Source organism: Monodelphis domestica, chromosome 3 (assembly GCF_027887165.1).
Source record: "Monodelphis domestica isolate mMonDom1 chromosome 3, mMonDom1.pri, whole genome shotgun sequence".
In the NCBI taxonomy this organism is placed as follows: domain Eukaryota; kingdom Metazoa; phylum Chordata; class Mammalia; order Didelphimorphia; family Didelphidae; genus Monodelphis; species Monodelphis domestica.
In genome coordinates, this window is record NC_077229.1 from 238,438,321 (window position 1) to 238,459,551 (window position 21,231).

Sequence of the window (21,231 nt, forward strand, 5' to 3'; positions counted from 1 at the left end):
TAGAGAACCAGGGAGTCTTTAATTTGCAGTCATTCATTAAGCCTATCAGGTAGCACACTGACATTTGAAATAGTTAGTTCAAATATACTTCTGCAAGCCCAGCATCTGGCGTGTATGTGCATGCAATTTCTGATTGTCAGCTCCGTAGTGACAGTGAGGGCAAATTCATCATTTCACATTTGAAGTATAAGTGTTTGATCAGGCCTCCTTGGCTATCACCTTTCACAGAGGAGGAACCAAGGGTAGTTAATTGAGGTGAGGTGACATCTAGTCATTTGAGTTTGTCAAATGCAACATCATGCCTTATATAGGGCAGGCCAAAAAGTTAGTCTGAAGTTGAATTGAAGTAGTTGAATGACAGGTAAGAGGATGAATTAAAGAAGAAAAAAAAAGAACTTTTGAAAAATTCACAAGGCCAAATTACTCTCAACTCTAATCTAGACAGACTTGGGGTAGATATTTTGTTCAACATTTCTCAGATAATAATAAAAAACTTTGAAATCCAACTCAAATAATTGATTTAAATTCATTGTATAAAATCAATGAAAATATTTGGGAAAGGTGAATAAAGATGATTTAAGAATATTCATTTTTCCCTTTTCTATCCTAAACTTATAATTTAAAAAAAAGTTTATGGAAAAAAGAAGGAAGATAATAAATAAATCTAGAGCTAGAAGGAACCTCAGAGGTAATCTAATATAATTATTACATTTTATAAATAAAGGATCTGAGACCCAAGAATAAGTAACTGGTTAAAAGTCATGCATATAGTAAACATTAGGGGTATAATTTAAGTCCAATTCCTCTTACTCCAAACCCAAGTCTCTTTCCAATGTATCATAATGTCTTAATATGAATTAATTTTTAGTTAGTCTTTATCACAGTAAGATATCTTTAAAACTATTATTTTAAAATGTTTCATTACAGGCTTCAGATATAATCTTTCCGTAGAAAGGAGCATAATTAAATGTATTCTTTAGTTCACTTACTAAATAATAATTTAATACAGAGCACTGTTAAGTCCTTTGAAAGATATAAAGTTAAATAAAATGTAGTCTTTCCATCCTTAAAGTTTATAATCTATTAATCTTACAAATTAAAAAAAATCACTTTAGCAATAGACTCATGTATTGGTAGAGTTTTCAGTATTTCCTACAAAAAATATATTGTTAAATTGAGATAGATTCCAATGTAATCCTAATTGCTTTCCAAACTACTAGAATTTACTTTGACTAGTAGATTTGCTAAATTACTTTTTAGAATCGGTAATATCCCAATAATATTTTACTGCATTTTGCACATGTAGAAAAAAATTTTAACATTCATTTTCTGACCATTTGAGATAAAAAAATTCTCTCCTTCCCTCTTTTTCTTCCCCTCCATAAGACAAGTAATATGATTTAGATTAAAAATTTATTCAATCAATATATATTTCTATATTCATTATATACTTAAAGAAGACATATCACACAGATAAGAAAAAAAACTCATGAAGGAAATAAAGTGAAAAATGATGTGCTTTGATCTACATTCACAAACCATCAGTTCTGTCTACAGTGGCAGATAACTATTTTTGTCACAAGCTGCTTAGAATTGGCCTTTTATTTGTTTGTTTTTAAATCATGAAAAAATATTTTTTTCATATTGCATGTCAATGGATTTTAAATATTTATTTTCTGACATTTTGACTTTCATTTTAAAATTTATATTTAAGTATTATTCCAGATGACCTATAAATATAAATTTTTAATATTTGTTTTCTGACTTTTTTGCAATCCATATTCTCTCTCCCTCTCTGTTCTCCCTCCCCCCACAATAAGGAAGGTTAATAAGATATAGTTTATATATTATCATATACTACCTATTTCCATGTTTATCATGTTGTTAAACCAAACACGTATTGCTTTATTTAGAGAAAAATTCGAAGAGAAATAAAGTAAATAATTGTAAGTTTCAATCTGTATTCAGACTCCATCTGTTCCTTCTATGGTGGTGGACATACTTTTTTGGCAAAAATCCCTTGAAGTTGTCCTAGATATTTGCCTTGTTGATAATAGTTGTCATTCACAGTTAAGCATGATAGTCTTTTGGGTATGGTTCCAGATTGCTCTCCAGAGAAGTTATATTAGTTTCACCAGTAGTGCATTAGTTTCCAAATGCTCCCAAATACTTTACAAGATTTATCATTTTCCTTTTCTGTCATGTTATCTAATCAGACGGGTGTGAGATGATTCCACAGGAATCATCTGTTTTGATTTGCATTTCTCAATTTGGATTTGAAAAATTTTTCCATCCAATTTCTTTATCTGAGACTTTCCTCTTCATATCCTATGATCATTTGTCAACTGAAGAATGCTTTGTATATTAATTTGACTCAGTTCTCTATATACTTGAGAAATTAAGCTGTTTTCAGAAAGACAGTGTAGTTTTCCCCCAAATTGTTGTTTGCCTTTTAACATTGTTTACACTGATTTTTTTGTTGTTGTTGTTGCCAAATGACTGTCAGTAGAGCAGGAAAAAGCAAATTGGATCTGGAGTTATAGAAGTCTATGGTTATGAAGATAGAAGGTGCCTTAGATATCAACCAGTTCAGCTCCTCTTATATTATAGATGAGAAAACAAGGCCTTGATTAAAAATAGCCTATTTTACTTAGAGTTGAATGAATCCTAATAAATTCAATAACTATAATTCTAGAGCAAGTATAACAAAATATGCTACAAGATCTGACAAAGAGATGATAGATTTAAGATGTCAAAGAAAAAAGACATAAATCTTTATACATTAACTATCAGAATTTGTTTTGATTAGCTTATATACTTGTTACAAAAAATTTTGTTTCTCTTTATTTTTTTATGAGGAGAGATGGCAGAAAGAGAGTGGTTAAGTGGTCCAAAAGAAAACAGTCATCAAGAACATAAGGAAGACCAAAAAAATAATCAGAAAGGCCAGTTTTGATTACATATGTATAATTAAATATATACACACACATATATATAAATTTATGTAACCAATGGCAGACAATTATATCTATTGTTCTCTCTGTATAATGCATATTACACAATATACTCATGTATAGATTTGTATGTCTATGTCTATATGTATATATACATAAACACACACAAAGCAATGAGTGACATTATAATGTTTTATCATTCATGTAATCAATAATGGTATGACATGCCCTAGTGAAATATTAATGTGATTTATGCATTTTTGCTGACCAAGTTTACTTATAGACTTCAATATTGCATTAAATTTATTTCATAAAATGTTTTTCTCTAATAATTATTTTAATGCTTCAAAATGTGACCCTATTATATTAGAACTAATGGAAATCATACTGTTTTGAATACAGAGATATTGATATAAATGGTAGATCCACACTTAACATTGTAAATAATCTTGTCATAACAACTTATCACTTCCAAAATAATGATAATTAAAATTATATTTCCAACATCCAAAAAATTTTTGAGAATAAAATTTATTTAAAGTATAAAATACATTGTATATAAGAATTGGAATTTTTACAATAATTTTACTGGTTTCAAAGGATGGAAAAATGTTTAACTAAACAAGTCTTATTAGACTTCAAGTTCAATGTGAAAAAATGAGTCCCCCTCTATTCATAAAAACAAACAGTAAGATAATGAGTGTGATCATCACCAGACTAATATCACATAAAATGCACACCTATAGTGAGTGTGTGTGTTTGTGAATGTGTGTGTGTGTGTGTGTGTGTGTGTGTGATCTGATGGTATTTGTTTTGGTAACTAAATGAATATCTCCACTTCTAATTCCATTTACTTCTTTACATATACATATCTGTACGGATTCTATTTGTATCCCACCATATGCCTCCTTTTAGAATTCTAGAATAGTATAGGATTTTGATGTTAAACTTTGCTAGATATAAAATACATCATCACTATAATTACAACTGACATCACTTCATTGTGGGAAATAATATTGGTTAACCTGATAATCTGCAATAAATAGAAATCATGGACATAGAGTTCTAGCCTTGGAGCACAAAAGACCTGAGTTTGAATTCCACTTCAGTTAGGCTTCTAGTTACTAAGAATGCAGAGTAAGGAAATGCATGTGGTTAGCCCACTGTCCTCAAGATGACAATGACAACAAAAACAAAAATCATCTTACAATGAATCTTGGAGTGGAGGAACAAACTGCAGACATGTTGAAGCAGTGCTTCAGAAACAGTATGGAGAGAAAATAATGAGGTAGGAAAAGAGAATGCTCATTAAGCCAGGAACATAATGCAAGCTGCAGGGGAAAGAGCCCAACTACAGTTAGTCCTGAAAAGGGGGAAGATATTAAAACAATGTGATACAGTAAAGGTGCCAGTGAGGAGAATGTGACACAGCCCAGCCCCTCCATAGCAGGGGCCAGGTGCAACTCCCTATTGAGAGCAGTTGGAAAAATTCAAGGCCATCTGAGTGGGAAAAGTTGCAATACAATGGAACCCAGCACAAACAGCATCTGAATGTAACAGATTCACATCTTCCTACCTCAGGTCAAATAGGCCCTCCCACTGCTTATTCTAAGGCTTAAGAAATTGAAACCATCCCAGGTACTGGAATAGACCACAGTACAAGCTCAGGACATTACTCCTTCTAAAGCAGGAAAAGAGGAAAGCTTCACCATATAGGCAATGTCAGGAATAAAAGCTCCCTCTCCCCCCAAAATGAGGAAAGGAAAGAGAAAAAACTGAAATTGGAAAACCATTTCAGTAACACACATGACCAAAGTACAAGCTCAGAAGAGGACAGCAATACAAAAATGAAAATGTGTGAAGTCTCAAAAGAAAATTTGAAAAGATATCAGGCCCCAAATGAATTCCTGGAAAAGCTCTAAAAGAGGGCCATGAAACAAATAATAAGAAAGTTAGAAGAAAAACTAGAAACAAAATAGAAACAAAATCAACAGCTTAAAAGAAAAACTTTCTGATGAAATAAATTTTCTAAAATAGGAAATATAATACCTCAAAAAAGAAAATAGCACTAAAAAAGGAAATATAAAGTCCCAAAGAGGAAAATGAATCATGAAAATTAGACAATTATTATAAAATGGAATTTAGACAAATGGAAACCAATGTTCACATAAGTCATTAGGAAACAGTAACATAAATTCAAAAGAAGAAAATTTGTAATATCTCACTAAAAAAACACAATTAACCTGAAAAAATAGATTCAGTAGGGATAACCTATGAATCTTTGGACTTCCTGAAAGCCATGATCAAGAAAAGAACTTGAGTGCCATTTTATAAGAAATTATGAGGGATAATGGGCCCTCATTTTCTTAAATAAGAAGAGAAAACTGAAAGAATTCATCAATCACTTCCTAGATGATGGCCCAAATTTAAAAATCCTAGGACTATTTTAACCAAATTCCAGAACTCCTAGGCCAAGGAGAATATACTTCAAAAAGTCAGAAAATTATTCAAATATTGCGGAACCACAGTTAGGATTACATAGTAATTAACAGCTCCTACTTTAGCGGACTTTAACAATGGGGAATTTTAAACTTTCTCTCCCAGAAATAGGTAAATCAAAGAAAAAAAAAGAAATAAATTAAGGATGTGAATAGAATTTCAGAAAAATTTAGATTTGATAGACCTCTGGAGAAAACTGAATGGAATAAAAAGGAATATGCCTTTTTCTAGGCAGTACATGGAACCTTCACAAAAAATCAATCATATAATAAGATGTAAAAATTCAGAACTGAATGAAGAAAAGCAGAAATATTAAGTGTATCATTCTCAGACCATAATGCTATAATAATTTTACTCACAAATGATGAGAGGAAAAAGATAAAAAATTATTTGGAAACTAAATAATTTTCTTCTAAAGAATATGTTGTCAAAGAATAAATATAAATCAAATTATTATTATTATTAACTCTTCCAATGCAGACAGGAAATGTTTTTCCTGTTAAAAACTTATAGGTTCCATTAAATTTCTCTGAAAATAGTGAATAATTTCAATGCTTACTTATGATTACTCTGACAACTAATGACATCCACTTCTAGGAAAAATAAAATAATAGGTTATGAGATAACATACTGAGCAAGCTCTATTAATGGGACAAACAAGTAATTGTTGATTTTCAAATAAGATATAAATGGCATTTCTGCAATTTGGGAGAGTAACAAAAAGTTCTGACTATTTAAAAAATGAAAAAGTTCACTAATTAGTAATTTATTACAACACTTTTGAAATCTATTTCTTAGAGAAGATAATTTTCTTTTAAAATAAAGATTACTTAAATATGTATTATATTTGCATGTTTTATTAATCCTTTAGTCTTTTATTATTTTTGAGCAAATTAATTTTTATTTTCCATTTTCTTACATTTCCCAGTATAGAACATGAAAAAACTAAAATGTAAATATTAGAGATTTTGAGTGAACATAGCATTAAATACTCTCTGAATTAATATGTACATTCATATGAAAATATGATTTTAGGAGCCCTATCTATAATCTGTTGATATATATTCCATAGATGAAAATTGAAATACTGTTTTCTCCAAAATTATCTTTTTAAATGCAATATATATATATATGCCCATTATTACCAAAATTATTTAACATATTATTAGAAATACTAGCAATAGCAATAAAAGAAGAAAAAGAAATTTAAGGAATCAGAATGTGCAAAAAGGTAATATGATTAACTCTATTTGCCAATGACATGCTGTTATATGTTGAAAATCCTAAATACTTAACTAAGAATTTAGTTGAAACTATCATTTTTTTTCAAAGTAGCAGTATATAAAATAAACCCAACCAATCATCAGCATTTTTACACATTACCAACAAAGTCCTATAAGAAGAGATAGAAAGATATATTCCATTTAAAATAATGACACATAGAACAAATTCTTGGGAGTATACTTGCCAAAACAAATTCAGAAACTACTTAAATATAATTATAAAACTTGCCTTAAAAACTAAGTAATATCTAAATAATTGGATAAATATTAAATGTTTATGGATGGACAGAACTAATGTTATTTAAATAATAATCCTACAGAAGAAAATGTACTTATTCAATGCCATCCCAATTAAATTATCAAAAATATATTATTAAACAATAATAAATAATATCAAAATTCATTTGGAAGAGGAAAAGATGAAGATATCATATCTTCATATGAAGATAAAATATCAAAATGATTAATGAAAAAGGAAAATTAGGAGGTCTAGCAGAAGCAGATTTTAAATTGCATTCTAAAGTAGTAATTATCAAAACAGTCTGGTACAGGCTAAAAAAATAGAAAAGGTACATCAGTGGAACAGAACAGGCATGCAACAAAAATGATAAAATATTATAATGACCTTGTATTTAACACAAGCATAAATCCAAGGTTTGAGTATAATTAATGACTATTTGGTAAAAATATTGGGGAAAATGGAGAGTAGTTTGTTAGGAAATGTATACAGAACAGTATCTTACATAGTTCTCTAAGGTGAGATCAAAATGAATACATGATCTAGACATAAAAAGCAATATCAATCATAACCTATCAGATTTATGGGTAGGAAAGGAATTTCAGTCAATAAAAGGTAAAGATAAAAATGGATAATTCTGAGTATATTTAAGTGAAAAGTTTTTATATAAATAAAGCAAATGTTACCACAATAAGAAGGAAAACATAAAATTGGGATTTTTTTGGATAAACAATCTTTTAGAATTCTCATATCTAAAATTTATAGAGAATGTTGTCAAATTTATAAGAATAAGAGCCATTCCCCCATTTGATAAATGGGCAAAACACATGAGCAAACAATTTTTCTATGAAAAAAAATCAAAACCACATGTAGATATGTGAAAAAAATTTCTAAATCACTACAAATTAGAAAGAAAAAACAACAGAAAACAATTCTGAGATATTATCTCACACCCATCAGATTAGCTAAAAATGACATAAGGACAAAATAGCAAATGTTATAAAGAATAGAGAAATTGGGGACACAAATACACTATTGGTGGAGCCATGAACTGATCCAACCATTTTGGATAACAATTTGGAAATACACCCAGAAAGTTATAAAGGTGTATATAACCTTAGATCCAGCAAAATCATTGTTGGGTGGATTTCTCAAAGAAATCAGGGGAAAAGAAAAAGAGCCTATATGTTTCAAGATATTTTTAGTAGCTTTCTTTGTGGTAGGAAAGAATGCCCATCATTCGGGGAATAATTAAACAAATTGTGGAATATAATTTTGCTGGAATATTGTGCTACCATATTTTATTGTGCTACCCTTTTAAAAATAAACTTGGAAACAATTACATGGGAAAATAAACAGTGAAATGACTGTAATCAAAAGAGCATCACACACAGCTAGAGAATTAATATTGGAAGAATAGATGATGAGCTTCCTCCAGAGAATGAATTGAAAGATGGAAACATGAAAGACTTAATTTCTCTGAATATACATCTCTCAGATGATGCCTTCTGTGATGTGGGGAAGGAGAAGATGGGCTACAATGCTTGTGGATAAATTCTATTGAAATAAATAAAAATAAATTGATAAATGTAAGATATAATTCAGTAACAAATGTTTTGAAAGAAAAATCAAATTTTACTAATAAAAAAAGATAATTGTAGAATGATATTTGAATTTAACTTTCATGATACAAACCATAGCAAAATTATCCTTCTTTTTTCTTATGTCTGATTCTAAAATATACTAGCAATGGATAAAATGATATATTTTAATTAGTCAATTATTTCATTTGTATAGAAAGACCCCAGCATGTAAACTCTGTAAATGCACATTAGCACATTCTTTACTATGTAAAATCTTAAAGCATCAAGATCTTATATCACTTTAATAGGGTTCAAAAAACAAAAATCCATCACAAGCAAGATTTGAACTCTAGTCTTGAAAATGGAAATTGAATCTTTCTCTCAAAATGCTGAAAAGTCAAAATATCCAATATTAGTCTATATGAGATTTACCATATTTAAATAATTTAGAACTTTAACTCATAAGATATCCTATATCTACCTGATGAGTGTCTATAATTCAAAAATAAATTTCAACATTCTATGTGGAAAACTTTCTTAACCTTACATTTATTTTCGACAATATTTTAAAGTTTAAAGCTCTTTTTGTAGTCCTGGCATACTAATCAATAGTCTCCCAATTCTCAATGAGCCCTTTCTCATCTCCTCTGTATTCTAATCTTATTAGGGGTTATATTATTATTTTTGCAACTATTTTTACTCATCAATCTAAATTTTAAACTTCTTGTATTGAGTGGACCCATCCTATTTATCTTTGTATTCCTTGATTCTTATATGTAATGGTACCATAACAAATCTTTGTTGGCTAGAGATGATGATCAGATTTAAATTTGTAATCAAAGAACTGTGGTAGATAACTAATAACTAAGGAAATAATCTGAACTATATGACTTACAAGCAAAACACACATAATAAACAAATCAATTAATACAGTGAGAGTATTAATTATTAAAAAAGTAATCAGATAATAGCAATTAAATAAAAAGAAGCAACCAGGAATGAAAAATTAGATATTCTGATTTCTAATTGTAGAAACTATTAGAAAATTTCTAAGTTGGGAGGCAGAGAAGGAAAAGAGACAATTACCCAAATCAGAAAAGGGGTGTACCACTTAACACAAACGTCTATAGTTACTCAACAAAACATGGAAAGAGTAATTGATTGACCAATAAGGGGCCAGATTTCAGATGAAACATATGGATTACTTGAGATGTAAAATTGTAAGAAAACTGTTTGCATCATACTTCTGATCTAATCAGGTTTCTATGTAGGCATAACCTAAGTCCTTAGTTAAGGGACACTAACCAACAGGTAGAAAAGGTCTAGCTTCCTTGCCATGATGAGATATATTCAAACAATGCAATGACTTTTTCCCCACAATTCCCATAATTGAATAAAATGTTCACACAAGACAAAAACTGAACTAGACTCATAAATGAATAAAGAGGGAACTGAGCTACTTCTTGAATTGTCACAAGATGGAGTCATTGGGGTTCACTCAATTTCCACAAAATGAGAAATATTCTGAGCAAGTAATTGAAATTTCAAATTGCTTAATAACACATTAGTGAATGAAACTTTTATTTTGTACATGTTTAATTCAATGTACCCAAAATCTTCAAATTAATATGTAATGGACAATCTATCAATGATTCAATAAGCCTTTGAGTACCTATTTCATAATTACATGACTGGGACTGTACTATGGTCCAAAAGTACAGAGTTTCTAATTTCAAGTAGTTTAATTAGGAAGACAATGTAAATTTAAAATAAATAAATAAATAAACTGGTATAAATAAGCATAGTATGAATGTGGGTAATCAAGAGAAAAGTATATCTGATATTATAACTTTCTAACAAGTGCTACCATTTTCCATCTATCATTAGAGGAATTCAAAAACTTTAAATTTTATCAGTTATGACTTCATACAATATATTTTCACATTAATACAACTTTTATATTTAAAATATATAAATATGATATTACAAAATATTTTAATTAATCCATATTTTGGAGTATCTGTTAACAGTCATGACTTTCTACTGGCTACACATCTACTGTCAGGCTGTATAAACAGCATCACACAAACAGAAAAAACAGGTGTCTGGCTCAGTGAAGAGTCACAGCTGGTTTCAGTCTTTGTGGGAAATAAAGATGAGATCACTGGGCAATTTGTTTATGCTAAGTATTGCCATTCCAGGACTTAGATAATATGCACACAGAGTACCCATAGAGGCCTGTCTATCACCTTTCCTTGTATTTAATTCAGGTACAGTATTTTAAAGTCAGGAAAAGCCAACTTCTTTCTTAAAATGCCCCAGTTAAATTACAGTGGCCTTTGTAAATAGAATACACATTAAACAAAAAAGTATATGATTATTTGAGTCCTTTCAAAAGAAAAATAACTAATAAAAATAGCGAGGTGAGTAAAAAAATGACTCAAACACTCTAAATGAAACCAATAAGAAAGATTAAGAGATAGTCACTACCTCCACCATTTCCCTGAAGAATAGAATCTTTAAAGAAAATATGTTGTTAATAATGAAATAATATTTAATTGTGCCAACTGGATCTACGTGACCAAAACCAATGCTATATCACATTTCAATTTATGAAACAGAGGCACAATTGGATTAACAAGAATAAATTAAGAAAATGAATTATGTAAGAGTTTTGGCAAATAGTCATGTATTAACTGTATCCACTAAAATACAGACATTAGTAAAGAAAAATATAGATTATTATGAAACATTTATATGCTAAATATTAGGTGAGACAAAGGATATGGAGAGTTTGGTTACATCACAAATATAGTTATATGTCCCTTAATAAACTGAAGAAATTATCTGTAACTTATCAAATCTAATAATAGGAATTTATAGAACCAATCAGTTACAATATATTTTAAAAATAAACAATTCAGTAGAAAATAAGCTTAATAACCTAGTGTTTGACGAACTCAAAGATCCAAGCTTTTTGAAGTACTCACTATTTAACAAAATGGTTGGAGAATTTAAAAAAAAAAGGATGACAGGAACTAAACACAGACTAAACACCAACACCTCACATCTTTAACCAAGGTAAAATTAAAATAGATACATTATTTGGAAATAAAGCGATATCAAAAATAAATCAGGGGAACATGAAATTCTTTACTAGTCAGAACTATAAATGGAAGAATTTATGTCCAAACAAGACATAAAGACCATTTATAAAATTAAAAGAAATACTTTTTACTACATAAAATTAATAGATTTTGCACAAACAAAATCTGTCTTTCAGGCACTCAACAACATAAAAGAAAAAAATGATAATATAGAAATCCAAAAGAATGAAGAAACTTAAAAGTAGTCTCCTATAAAAGCTTTAATTTATGGCATAAAGGGACAATCCTTTCAGAAGATTTCTTATTAGAAAATTATATTGATGGAATATATAAATATATATTGCTAGATTTTTAAAAATTTTGATCAATGGAGCAAAATGATAATAATGGAAGATATATATTAATATTTTTTGAAATGATATAGTCATTAAAATGTTTAAAAAGTGGGAAGCAGTATAGGATCAAAGTTAGACAAATTAAGAAAACCATTGAATAGGATCTCCAAAGTATAATTTAGGATGGTGCTGTGGTGGCAGGGAAGACCAAAATACAAGCTCAGAATAAATCAATAATGAGGAAATACCTACAATGAAAATCTCACCAAAAACAGGAAGTTAACTGCTCACAAATATAATAATTATTGAAAAACTTACCAAGACATAAGTGTAGTAGAGGAAATGGGAAAAAAAGGTGTGAGAGAGGCAAGAAAATTATGAACACAGAACTAACAACCTAGTGAAATAAAAAAACAAAATATTATAGAAAATATATAAAGAAATAGAACTGACTTACTGACAAAAAAAGGTTAAAAAAAGCATGGAAGGAAAGAACTTAAAAATGGAAAAGAACAAATAGAAAAGGAGGTGAAAAGCTCACAAAAGGAAATAATTCCTTAAAAATTAGAATATTGCAAGTAGAAGCTATACTTTATGAATCATCAAGAAACAGTAAAACAAAGTCAAAAGAACTTAAAAATAGAAAAAATATATATCTCATTAAAATGACAAAGAAAATAGATCAAAAAGAATCACTGGACTAATAGAAAGCCATGATTTTTTTAAAGTTGACATCATATTTCAAGAAAATATAAGAGGAAACTATTACAATACCTTAGATTGAGTAGAAAACAGGAAAGTGAAAAATCCACTAAAAATCAGCACATGAAAAGGATCCCAAAATGATGACTTTCAGAAATATTAGAGCCAGATTCCACAACTTCCCATTTAAGGAAAAAAATATTGCAATAATCCAAAGAAATGATACAAATATTGCTGAGTCAGGCAGGAGGGAGAGAATTTGTACCTCAATTGTAAAAGAATAGAATGTTATATATATGTATATATATATTTTATATATATATATATATAATGCATTTAAAGAATAAAAAGACATATCTGTGCATTTTGGGATTTATTGAAACCTGTTACACATAGTAGATCCTTAATATATAGCAAATTAAATTAATTGAAAGTAAGCCTGCATTAAATTATAATCTTTAGCAAGTAAATCCTATCTTTATTTTTCGTATTTGGATTCCTAGTGTGTAGCAAAATATCTGACACATAGTAGGAGATAGGTAAATTTTTATTCAATATGCCTCTTGATTATTTTCTGATCTTTGTAGCACAGATTTTAGAGAATTTTGTATATAAAGAATTTAAAAACCAATATGCTAGCATTTCTGTGGATTGTTAGACTTCTTTCTGTGACTGGTCATTTTGTTATCATTTCCATCCTTTAGATTTTTGAAAGAGGACTAATAATTGTCAATATCATCACCATAATCATGACATTATTATTTTTAAAGGTGAGGCTACTAAAACATTCATAAAATACCCTAGTGTGAAAATATGCTTCTATTTTCACATTTATGATACCAATTATGTCATAGAATTCTCTTTTTTTATTAGCAAATTAATGATCTCTCATGCCTAACTAATCTATTCAGAAAACACCTGGGGCCACAAAAAGATCATATCCCCAGAGATTCCATTTCTCTTACCAGGGAAACTATTAACAAATTTATTGCCAATAGCAGTTCTATCTGCCACAGCTTTAGGGGAAAAATGATAATTAAGTTACCAAGTGTAGCAGTTTTTATGTTTATAAATTGAAAACTCTTCTTAATGTACTATTGACAACTCTAAATGTGCCACTATCTCACTTGATCTCCTTCTTGGATCAAGACCTATGAAATTAATTTACAAGATTATAAACTAATTTTTTGAAATCAAGCAAATCCCTTAAACATTTTGGGGACTCATTTTATCCACAGTCAAAATAGAGCTAACCTAAATGGCATCTAATGTCCTTTCTAGTTTCAAATATATACTTCTATTAAACCTTTTCTTATTTCTCTGTTCTTGGTCTTTACAATGACCTCCAGTATGACAGTATATGCCTCCTGTACCAGTCTTTCACCTCTGCTCTTATTACACATTCCTTACTCTCTTATCTGATCCTTTACCTAACCAGTTACTCTCTTCACTGTTCTTTTTTTTTCAATATCTTTGGTATATGCTACACTTTATTGCTCACAGCTTTGTCCAACTCTAACCTTTGATTATTCCAAACATTCATATTATCTCTTTCTACTGAAGTTTTACTGAAGGAAGTTTTAATAAATTTCATAATCCTGCTCATTATGTCAATTACAAATTTATGGTATTTAATTCAAACTGAGTTCAGATAGTACTAAAGTGATCATTTTATTCCTCCATAATTGATTTTAGACCCCTTTCATAATTAGACATTGAAAATTTCATTTGGCCATTCCATTAATCAAAGTTGTTAAGCATTGAAAAATATCAGAATATTATGATTTTATAAAACTCTTTTTTACTTCTATTCAATTTCTCTTCATCTTATTGTTTATTTCATTCATTCCTCACTTGCAAAAGTCTCCATTTTCCATAAGTAGCTCAATTTGGCTTCTAATCCACATCACAACACACCCACTTCATCTGTTCTAGGATGAGCTGATCATTTGAAATCTTAATACAACCTCTCAACTTAGCCTCAGGTACCTCTCCCTCAAGATTGGAGTAACGGATAAGAGGACACTAAACTCCTTCCATAGCTTTCCTTTATAGAGGCTTCAGTCTTTTCACCTTCTGTGTATTATCTTCTTCCATTAAATTATAAGTTTCTTGGGGTTAGAGCACATCTCTTTATCTTATTTGTTTCCCCAGCTCTTAGGTCAACATCTGATACATAGTAGATACTTGATAAATATAAATGTTTATTGAATATAATTACCTTCAGTGAACTCCCTATAGTTCACTAAATAAAAATAATGTTCTTGGAAGTGGCGATATTTTTTCTTGGCTTATATTTATTTTTGTCATATTATTCTAACATGATATCAAATAGCAGAGGTGATAAATAGCATTCTAATTTTATTTTCCCAAATTTAATAAAAAATGCAAATTCTCTTTTCCCATTCCACCTAATACTAGGTCTTCTTCCGAATGTTTGCTATGTAATATAATTTTAAAAGACTACTTGTTAACATGGTTAATAAAGTTTTTAAACAAAAATGAGCATTATATTTTTCCAAAGCTTTTTCTACATTCATTTTTATGATTATGACTTTTTGTTATTGTATTATTGTTACCATTTTTAATGTTTTCCTAATATATCTGTTATCCTAATATGTATCTAATTAATTAATGTACCATAATTTTCTTTAATGAATTACAGCAATTAATAATTTATTTTAAAATGTGATGTCAAGATGTTATCTCTAAAGTGTTGTGGGTGAAATATAAAATTACTGAGGAAATGAAGTTCAGTTTCATAGTGTATCATTTTATTAAGCAGAGGCTAATTGCCCAACATTTCAGAAATATTAACGTTCCTCAGCTTTGGCACTGGATGTCAAATGAAGGATAAGATAGGTCTTTATATTTTAAAAAGCAATTAAATAAGATACTAAGACACTGGGGTGAGAAGAAAGCTCACTCAGCAAGATTATAGCAAGGAAGAACAAGCTACACACTCCTACCCACTTTTTCTGTTTCAGGTTTGGAACCTAAGCCCAAAATAACATTTAGACCCTGAGACCCTGCGTAGGTGAACAGTGGTCCAAGCTAACCCACACCCCTTAAAATTTCAGGCCTATGAAGAAGTCCAGCATCCTAGCCCAGAGTGGCTCAAGTGGGCTAATCTGTATGAGCCCACAGAAATGCCAGGAGTCTCAGTCTGGGCTTGGGAGGAAGACATAGTTCACAGTTTGGAATGGCTGATAGTACTAAGTACTAAATACTGATTTTTTTTTTGCTTAAAGCTTAGGGCAGATCTCCTAGACAAGGTAGTCATGGGTGTACACAGAAAGACCAGAAGCTTCCACCGAAGCCTAAGGTTTTGATTTAAGTAGTTCTTGACCTGATCCAAATCAAAGTAAGGTCAAATACATCCAAACCTAAGGCAAATGTTTAAACTATCAGGACCTCAAGAGTTAATTAAATCAGTAAGGGAAGGGGATTCTCAGAGTTCTCACCCCTCAGACCATCATATCATCTTCCAAGTACTGAAACTGGTAAAAACAGAAAATAAGCTGAGAATAACATCAAGGAAGGACGAAAGTTTAAGAGGGTACCCCTAATCCCAAGAAAACAGAGCATACATATAATCAAACAGGAAAAATGAACAAACAACAAAAAAACCTAAATCTAAAGAATTATTATGGAGACAACAAGCAAGGTATAGATATAGAAGGAGACAGTGAAAGCAAAGTTAATATCCACAAATTTCAAAAGAAAAATATAGATTGGACACAGATTTTGGAAGATTTCAAAGAAGACTTCAAAAACCAATTAAGAGAGGCAGAGGGAAAGTGGAGAAGAGAAATGAAAGTAATCCAAGAAGAAAGGAAAGCGATAAAAGAAGAAATCAGTGATGCAAGGAGATATGGGCTAATTAAAAAAGGAGAACCAAAATCTGATAGAGGAAAATCAGGCCTTAAAATTCAGAATTAACCATCTAAAAACCAATGATTTCATGAGAACCCAAAAACACAGAATAAGAGGAATGAAAAACCAGAGGAAAACATGAAATATTTTATTTAAAAAACAACTGACCAAGAAAATAGACCTAGGAGAGGCAATTTAAGAATTATTGGACTACCTGAAAGCCATGATCAAAAAAATAAAAACAAAAATAAAACCCTTAAACAACATATTATAAGACATTATCAAAGAAAACTGCTCATATAACCTTAAACAAAACAAACAAACAAACAAACAAACAAAACAAACAAAAACTGAAATTGAAAGAACTCATAGATCACCTCCAGAAAGAAAATCCTCAAATGATAACTTCCAGGGATATAATAGCTAAATTCAAGAGCCATCAAGCTAAGGAGAAAGTACTGCTAAAAGGCAGAAAAACCATTCAGATACTATAGAGTTACAATCAGGAACACATAGCACTTAGGGGGTTTCTACATTAAAGAATCAGAAGCTATGGAATATGCAACCCAGAGTCACCTATCCAGCAAAACTGAGTATATTCTTTCAGGGTCAAAAATGAACATACAATAAGATAGACCATTTCTAATCATTCCTGAGGAATAAGTTAGACTTTAAAAAAATGAAGTCCAAAATAAGAGGCACAAGAGAAGCCCAAAAAGATAAATAAGAAAGAGAAGATTTAAGGGACTCATTAAAGTCAAAATGTTTATATGTCTACAAGGAAAGAGGATTTATGTAATTCTCAAAAATTACTCTAAATAACAGAGAAGATGGAAACAATTTATCCAAAAAGAGGGTGGGGAAGTAAGCTGATTTTGATGATATGATATACATTGTGAAAGGAAATTCTTTATTCGCTTTGTCTATTTTTTAATCAATCTACTTAATACACACTTAACCCCTATTTAACACTTTGTTAGCCATCAAGTAAAAGAATTCACATGTCATTTACATGGGGAGCTCCACCCTTTTAACCTAATCAGTCAGAAACTTGTGAATCCTTTGAAAAGAGTTGACACCTTCATAGGGTAAGAAGTGGATTTCACAGGCACTGCCTCCCTGGGCAGTGCTAGGCAATTTAGAAGCTATGATTAGCTCCTGTGAATAGGGGAAGGTTCAAGAAGTTACTACAAAACGTTCTGAAAGGCTTCAGCTTGGAGCAGTGGCCAAGACCCATCATTTAGTGTGATAGGCTAGACATCTTCTCTAACTTTTTTGTATTTCACTACTTTCACTCTTTCTTTCTCATTATAAATAAAAGCTAATGAAAGTCATTTTGACTTGGGCTATAATATTTTTGAATCAGCAACCATGATATTAATTTAGAATTCTCACGTATTTAGTCAAACCCCTAAATTTAATTCCTTACAATATAAGATGATATGATATGTATGTAAATGTGAGGATATGAAATGATATGTATATATGATATGTATGCATATATATGATATGTAAAATTCAAGGGGTGAAAGAGAGGGTTATACTGAGAGATAAGGGAAAGGAAAGTTGGAATGGGGTAAATTACATAACCTAAAGAAGTGTGAAACTCATAGAGAGGGGAGGATATGGGTGGTAAAGGAAAATGATTAAACTTACTCTCATCTTAACTGGCTCAGAGAGGGAAAAATAAGTAAACTCAGTGGGGTATAGAATTCTATCTTATCCTACAGAGGAGTAGAAGGGGAATGAGACAATGGAAGGGGAAAGTAATTGAAGGGAGGGGGGAGTGAAGAGTGCCAAAAAAGCAAAATACTTTTGAGGAGGAATAGAGAAAAAGGGGAAAAGAGCACAGTCTAAAGTGGATAATATGATGGAGGACAATACACAGTAAGTAATCATAATTCTGAATTTGAATAGGATGAACTCACCCATAAAACCAAAGCAGATAGCAGAGTGGATAAATACTAGAATCCTGCTATACATTGTTTACAAGAAACACATCTGGGGTAGGGTGACACACCCACACACAGATGAACAGAAAAAGGCTGGAGCAGAATTTATTATGCATCATCTAAAGTAAAAAAAAAAAAGCAGGAGTAACAAAGCTGGAATAAAAATTGATCTGATTAAAGAGATAAAGAAGGAACATACATTTTGCTAAAAGGTACTACAAGGAAGTAATATCATTACTAAACCTTTATGCACCAAATGGTATTCCATCTAGATTTCTAAAGGAAAAATTAAAAGAGCTTAAGGAGGAAATAGATAGTAAGACTATACTAGTGGGGGATCTCAACTTTTACATTTCAGAACTAGATAAATTGAACCAAAAAATAAGTAAGAAAGAAGTAAGAGAAGTGAATAAAATGCTAGGAAAAAATAGTTAACAGATATCTCAAGAAAACTGAACAAGGATAAAAAAGAAATATATATTCTTCTCAGCAGAAAGTACATGGTATATACACAATGATCCACCGTGTACTAGGGCATAAAATATTGCAAAGAAAAATAGAAAAGCATAAATAATAAATGCAAGTTTTTCATATCATAATGAAGTAAAAATTATTATTAATATGGATCCATGGAAATGCACATTTAAAATTATTTGGAAACTAAATCTAATTCTTCAAAACTGGTGAATATAAAAACAAAATAGAAATAATTATGGACTTCATTAAAAAGTATGACAATGAGGAGGCAGCTTATCAAAATCTATTGGATACAGCAAAAATAGTAGTCAGAGGAAAATTTATATCTCTGAGTGTCTATATCAACAAAATGGAGAGGGAGGAGATCAATAAATTGGTCTTACAGATTTAAAAATTAGAAAAAGAACAAAGTAAAAATCCTCAGATTAAAACTAATTTGGAAATCTTAAACATTAAAGAATAAATTAGAAAAAATCAAAATTAAAGAACTATTGAACTAATAAATAAGACCAAGAACTGGTACTTTAAAAAATAATAAAAAAGATAAAGTAATTGTAAATCTGGCCTGTATGTGCTGAGGGTGAGAGTACGGGATAAGAAGGGGACCAATCTCTTCTGCTTGGCATTTCCCGGCAGCCCCTCGCTGTGGTGGGTCTTGTACACAACCATCATGGCGGCAGCCCGAGCCACGAATGACGACAGGGACTCAGGCATGGAACAAGATGCCCAGAAGCTACAGCTCAACTGTGTAAACACCAAGGCTGAGACCACCTCCCTCGCCTCCTCATCGCCCTCTGCCTCAGCGACCAAGAGCAGCCTGCAGGCGGACCAGTTGCTGGAGAATATAGCCAGTACCCAGGCCTCAGTCAGCAATGGCGACAACGCTGAATTGGAGAAGGAGCTGGTGGATCTGAAGATCATCTGGAACAAAAACAAGTATGACCTGCGAGTGCCTCTGGACAGCACCGGGGCGGAGCTGAAGCGCAGGATCCACTCCATTACAGGACTACCACCTGCCATGCAGAAAGTTATGTTTAAGAGACTTCTACCTGAGGAGAAAACATTACGGGAAATCAAAGTGACCAGTGGTGCCAAGATTATGGTGGTTGGATCTACAATAAACGATGTTTTACACCCAAAGAGGCAGCACAGCAAGAAGCGAAAGCTGAAGAGAGTAAAAAGAAGCCACTTTGTAGGCAAAAGCAACACAGAACAGTATTAGATAAAGGGAAACTTGAAGATTGATGCCTTCTGCTAAGAGTGCCCAGGAACAACTGCCAACAGTACCTTTATCAGGCATGTACAACGAGAGAGGAGGAAAAGTAAGACTCACCTTTAAATTAGAACAAGACCAATTGTGGATTGTCCCTAAAGAGGGAGCTGAAAAATTATCCAGATGCTCCATTCAAAATTTGGTCAGTGAACCTATTGAAAGACATGAAGATCACCACATGATGCAATAAATTGGATGTACTTTTGTTGGTAATCAAACTCTCCCAGCAGTTGAGTGAGTACAATTCAAGACATCAAGGGAGACAAATGGGGCAAGAGCCATCTTTTGCCAGCTTTGACTAAGCACGGTGTAGGCTTTATTTCCAAATGTGACATTACATCATTTTGCCTTGACTAGCTTTTAAATATTTTCTGAAGTTGGCTAGCCCTGTCCTAGTGACTTCAAGAGTGAAATGGAGAAGGGAGGTGGTTGAGTCAATTTTTGAAGCTTTTCCTTAAGAGATGGGCTTTTGACCTGTGATATCATTCTTTCCACAAGTATTTGAGCAACTCCTGTGTACATAACCCTGTGGTGGACATAAAAATTAAAATCATAGACCGCCAAAATGTGTTTAATGTGTCATATATATGAAACAACTATAAGATAGCAACATATAATTCAAACATTTTTGAAGCTTTGGGGATACCAGATGATTACTGGGGGAGTGGAGGGCAGTACAGAATTCAAGTGACAGTCAGTCCCTCCTTCCCTCATAGTCTGTGATGCTATCCTTACAAAGGAACTAGAAATGCAAATTAAAGAGACCATTGTGGGATTAGTCAGGAAAATTTTCCTTGATTAGGTCAGTTGGAGCTGTCAGCATGATCCCCTCCAGTGAAGTAGCAGCACTTTATTACTAAAAATGGTCCCCAAATACAACTAACAGGGAAAGGGATGGAAGGTGGATAATGGACAAGGGCAGACACAAGGGATGAGACCTCATTAATTTGCA

At 31.2% G+C, this 21,231-nt stretch overlaps 1 protein-coding gene across 1 annotated transcript in view; it reads left to right on the forward strand.

The window, feature by feature from the left end:
* Positions 1 to 20,845, forward strand: part of LOC100020873 (ubiquitin domain-containing protein UBFD1-like) — an 87,208-nt gene extending 66,363 nt beyond the window's left edge. The window contains 3 exon segments of the mRNA XM_056821062.1: positions 19,586 to 20,133; positions 20,136 to 20,246; positions 20,249 to 20,845. Coding sequence (XP_056677040.1) covers positions 19,586 to 20,133; positions 20,136 to 20,246; positions 20,249 to 20,469 — 880 coding nt within the window. The 3' untranslated portion in view covers positions 20,470 to 20,845.
* The last annotated feature ends 386 nt before the right edge of the window (positions 20,846 to 21,231 follow it).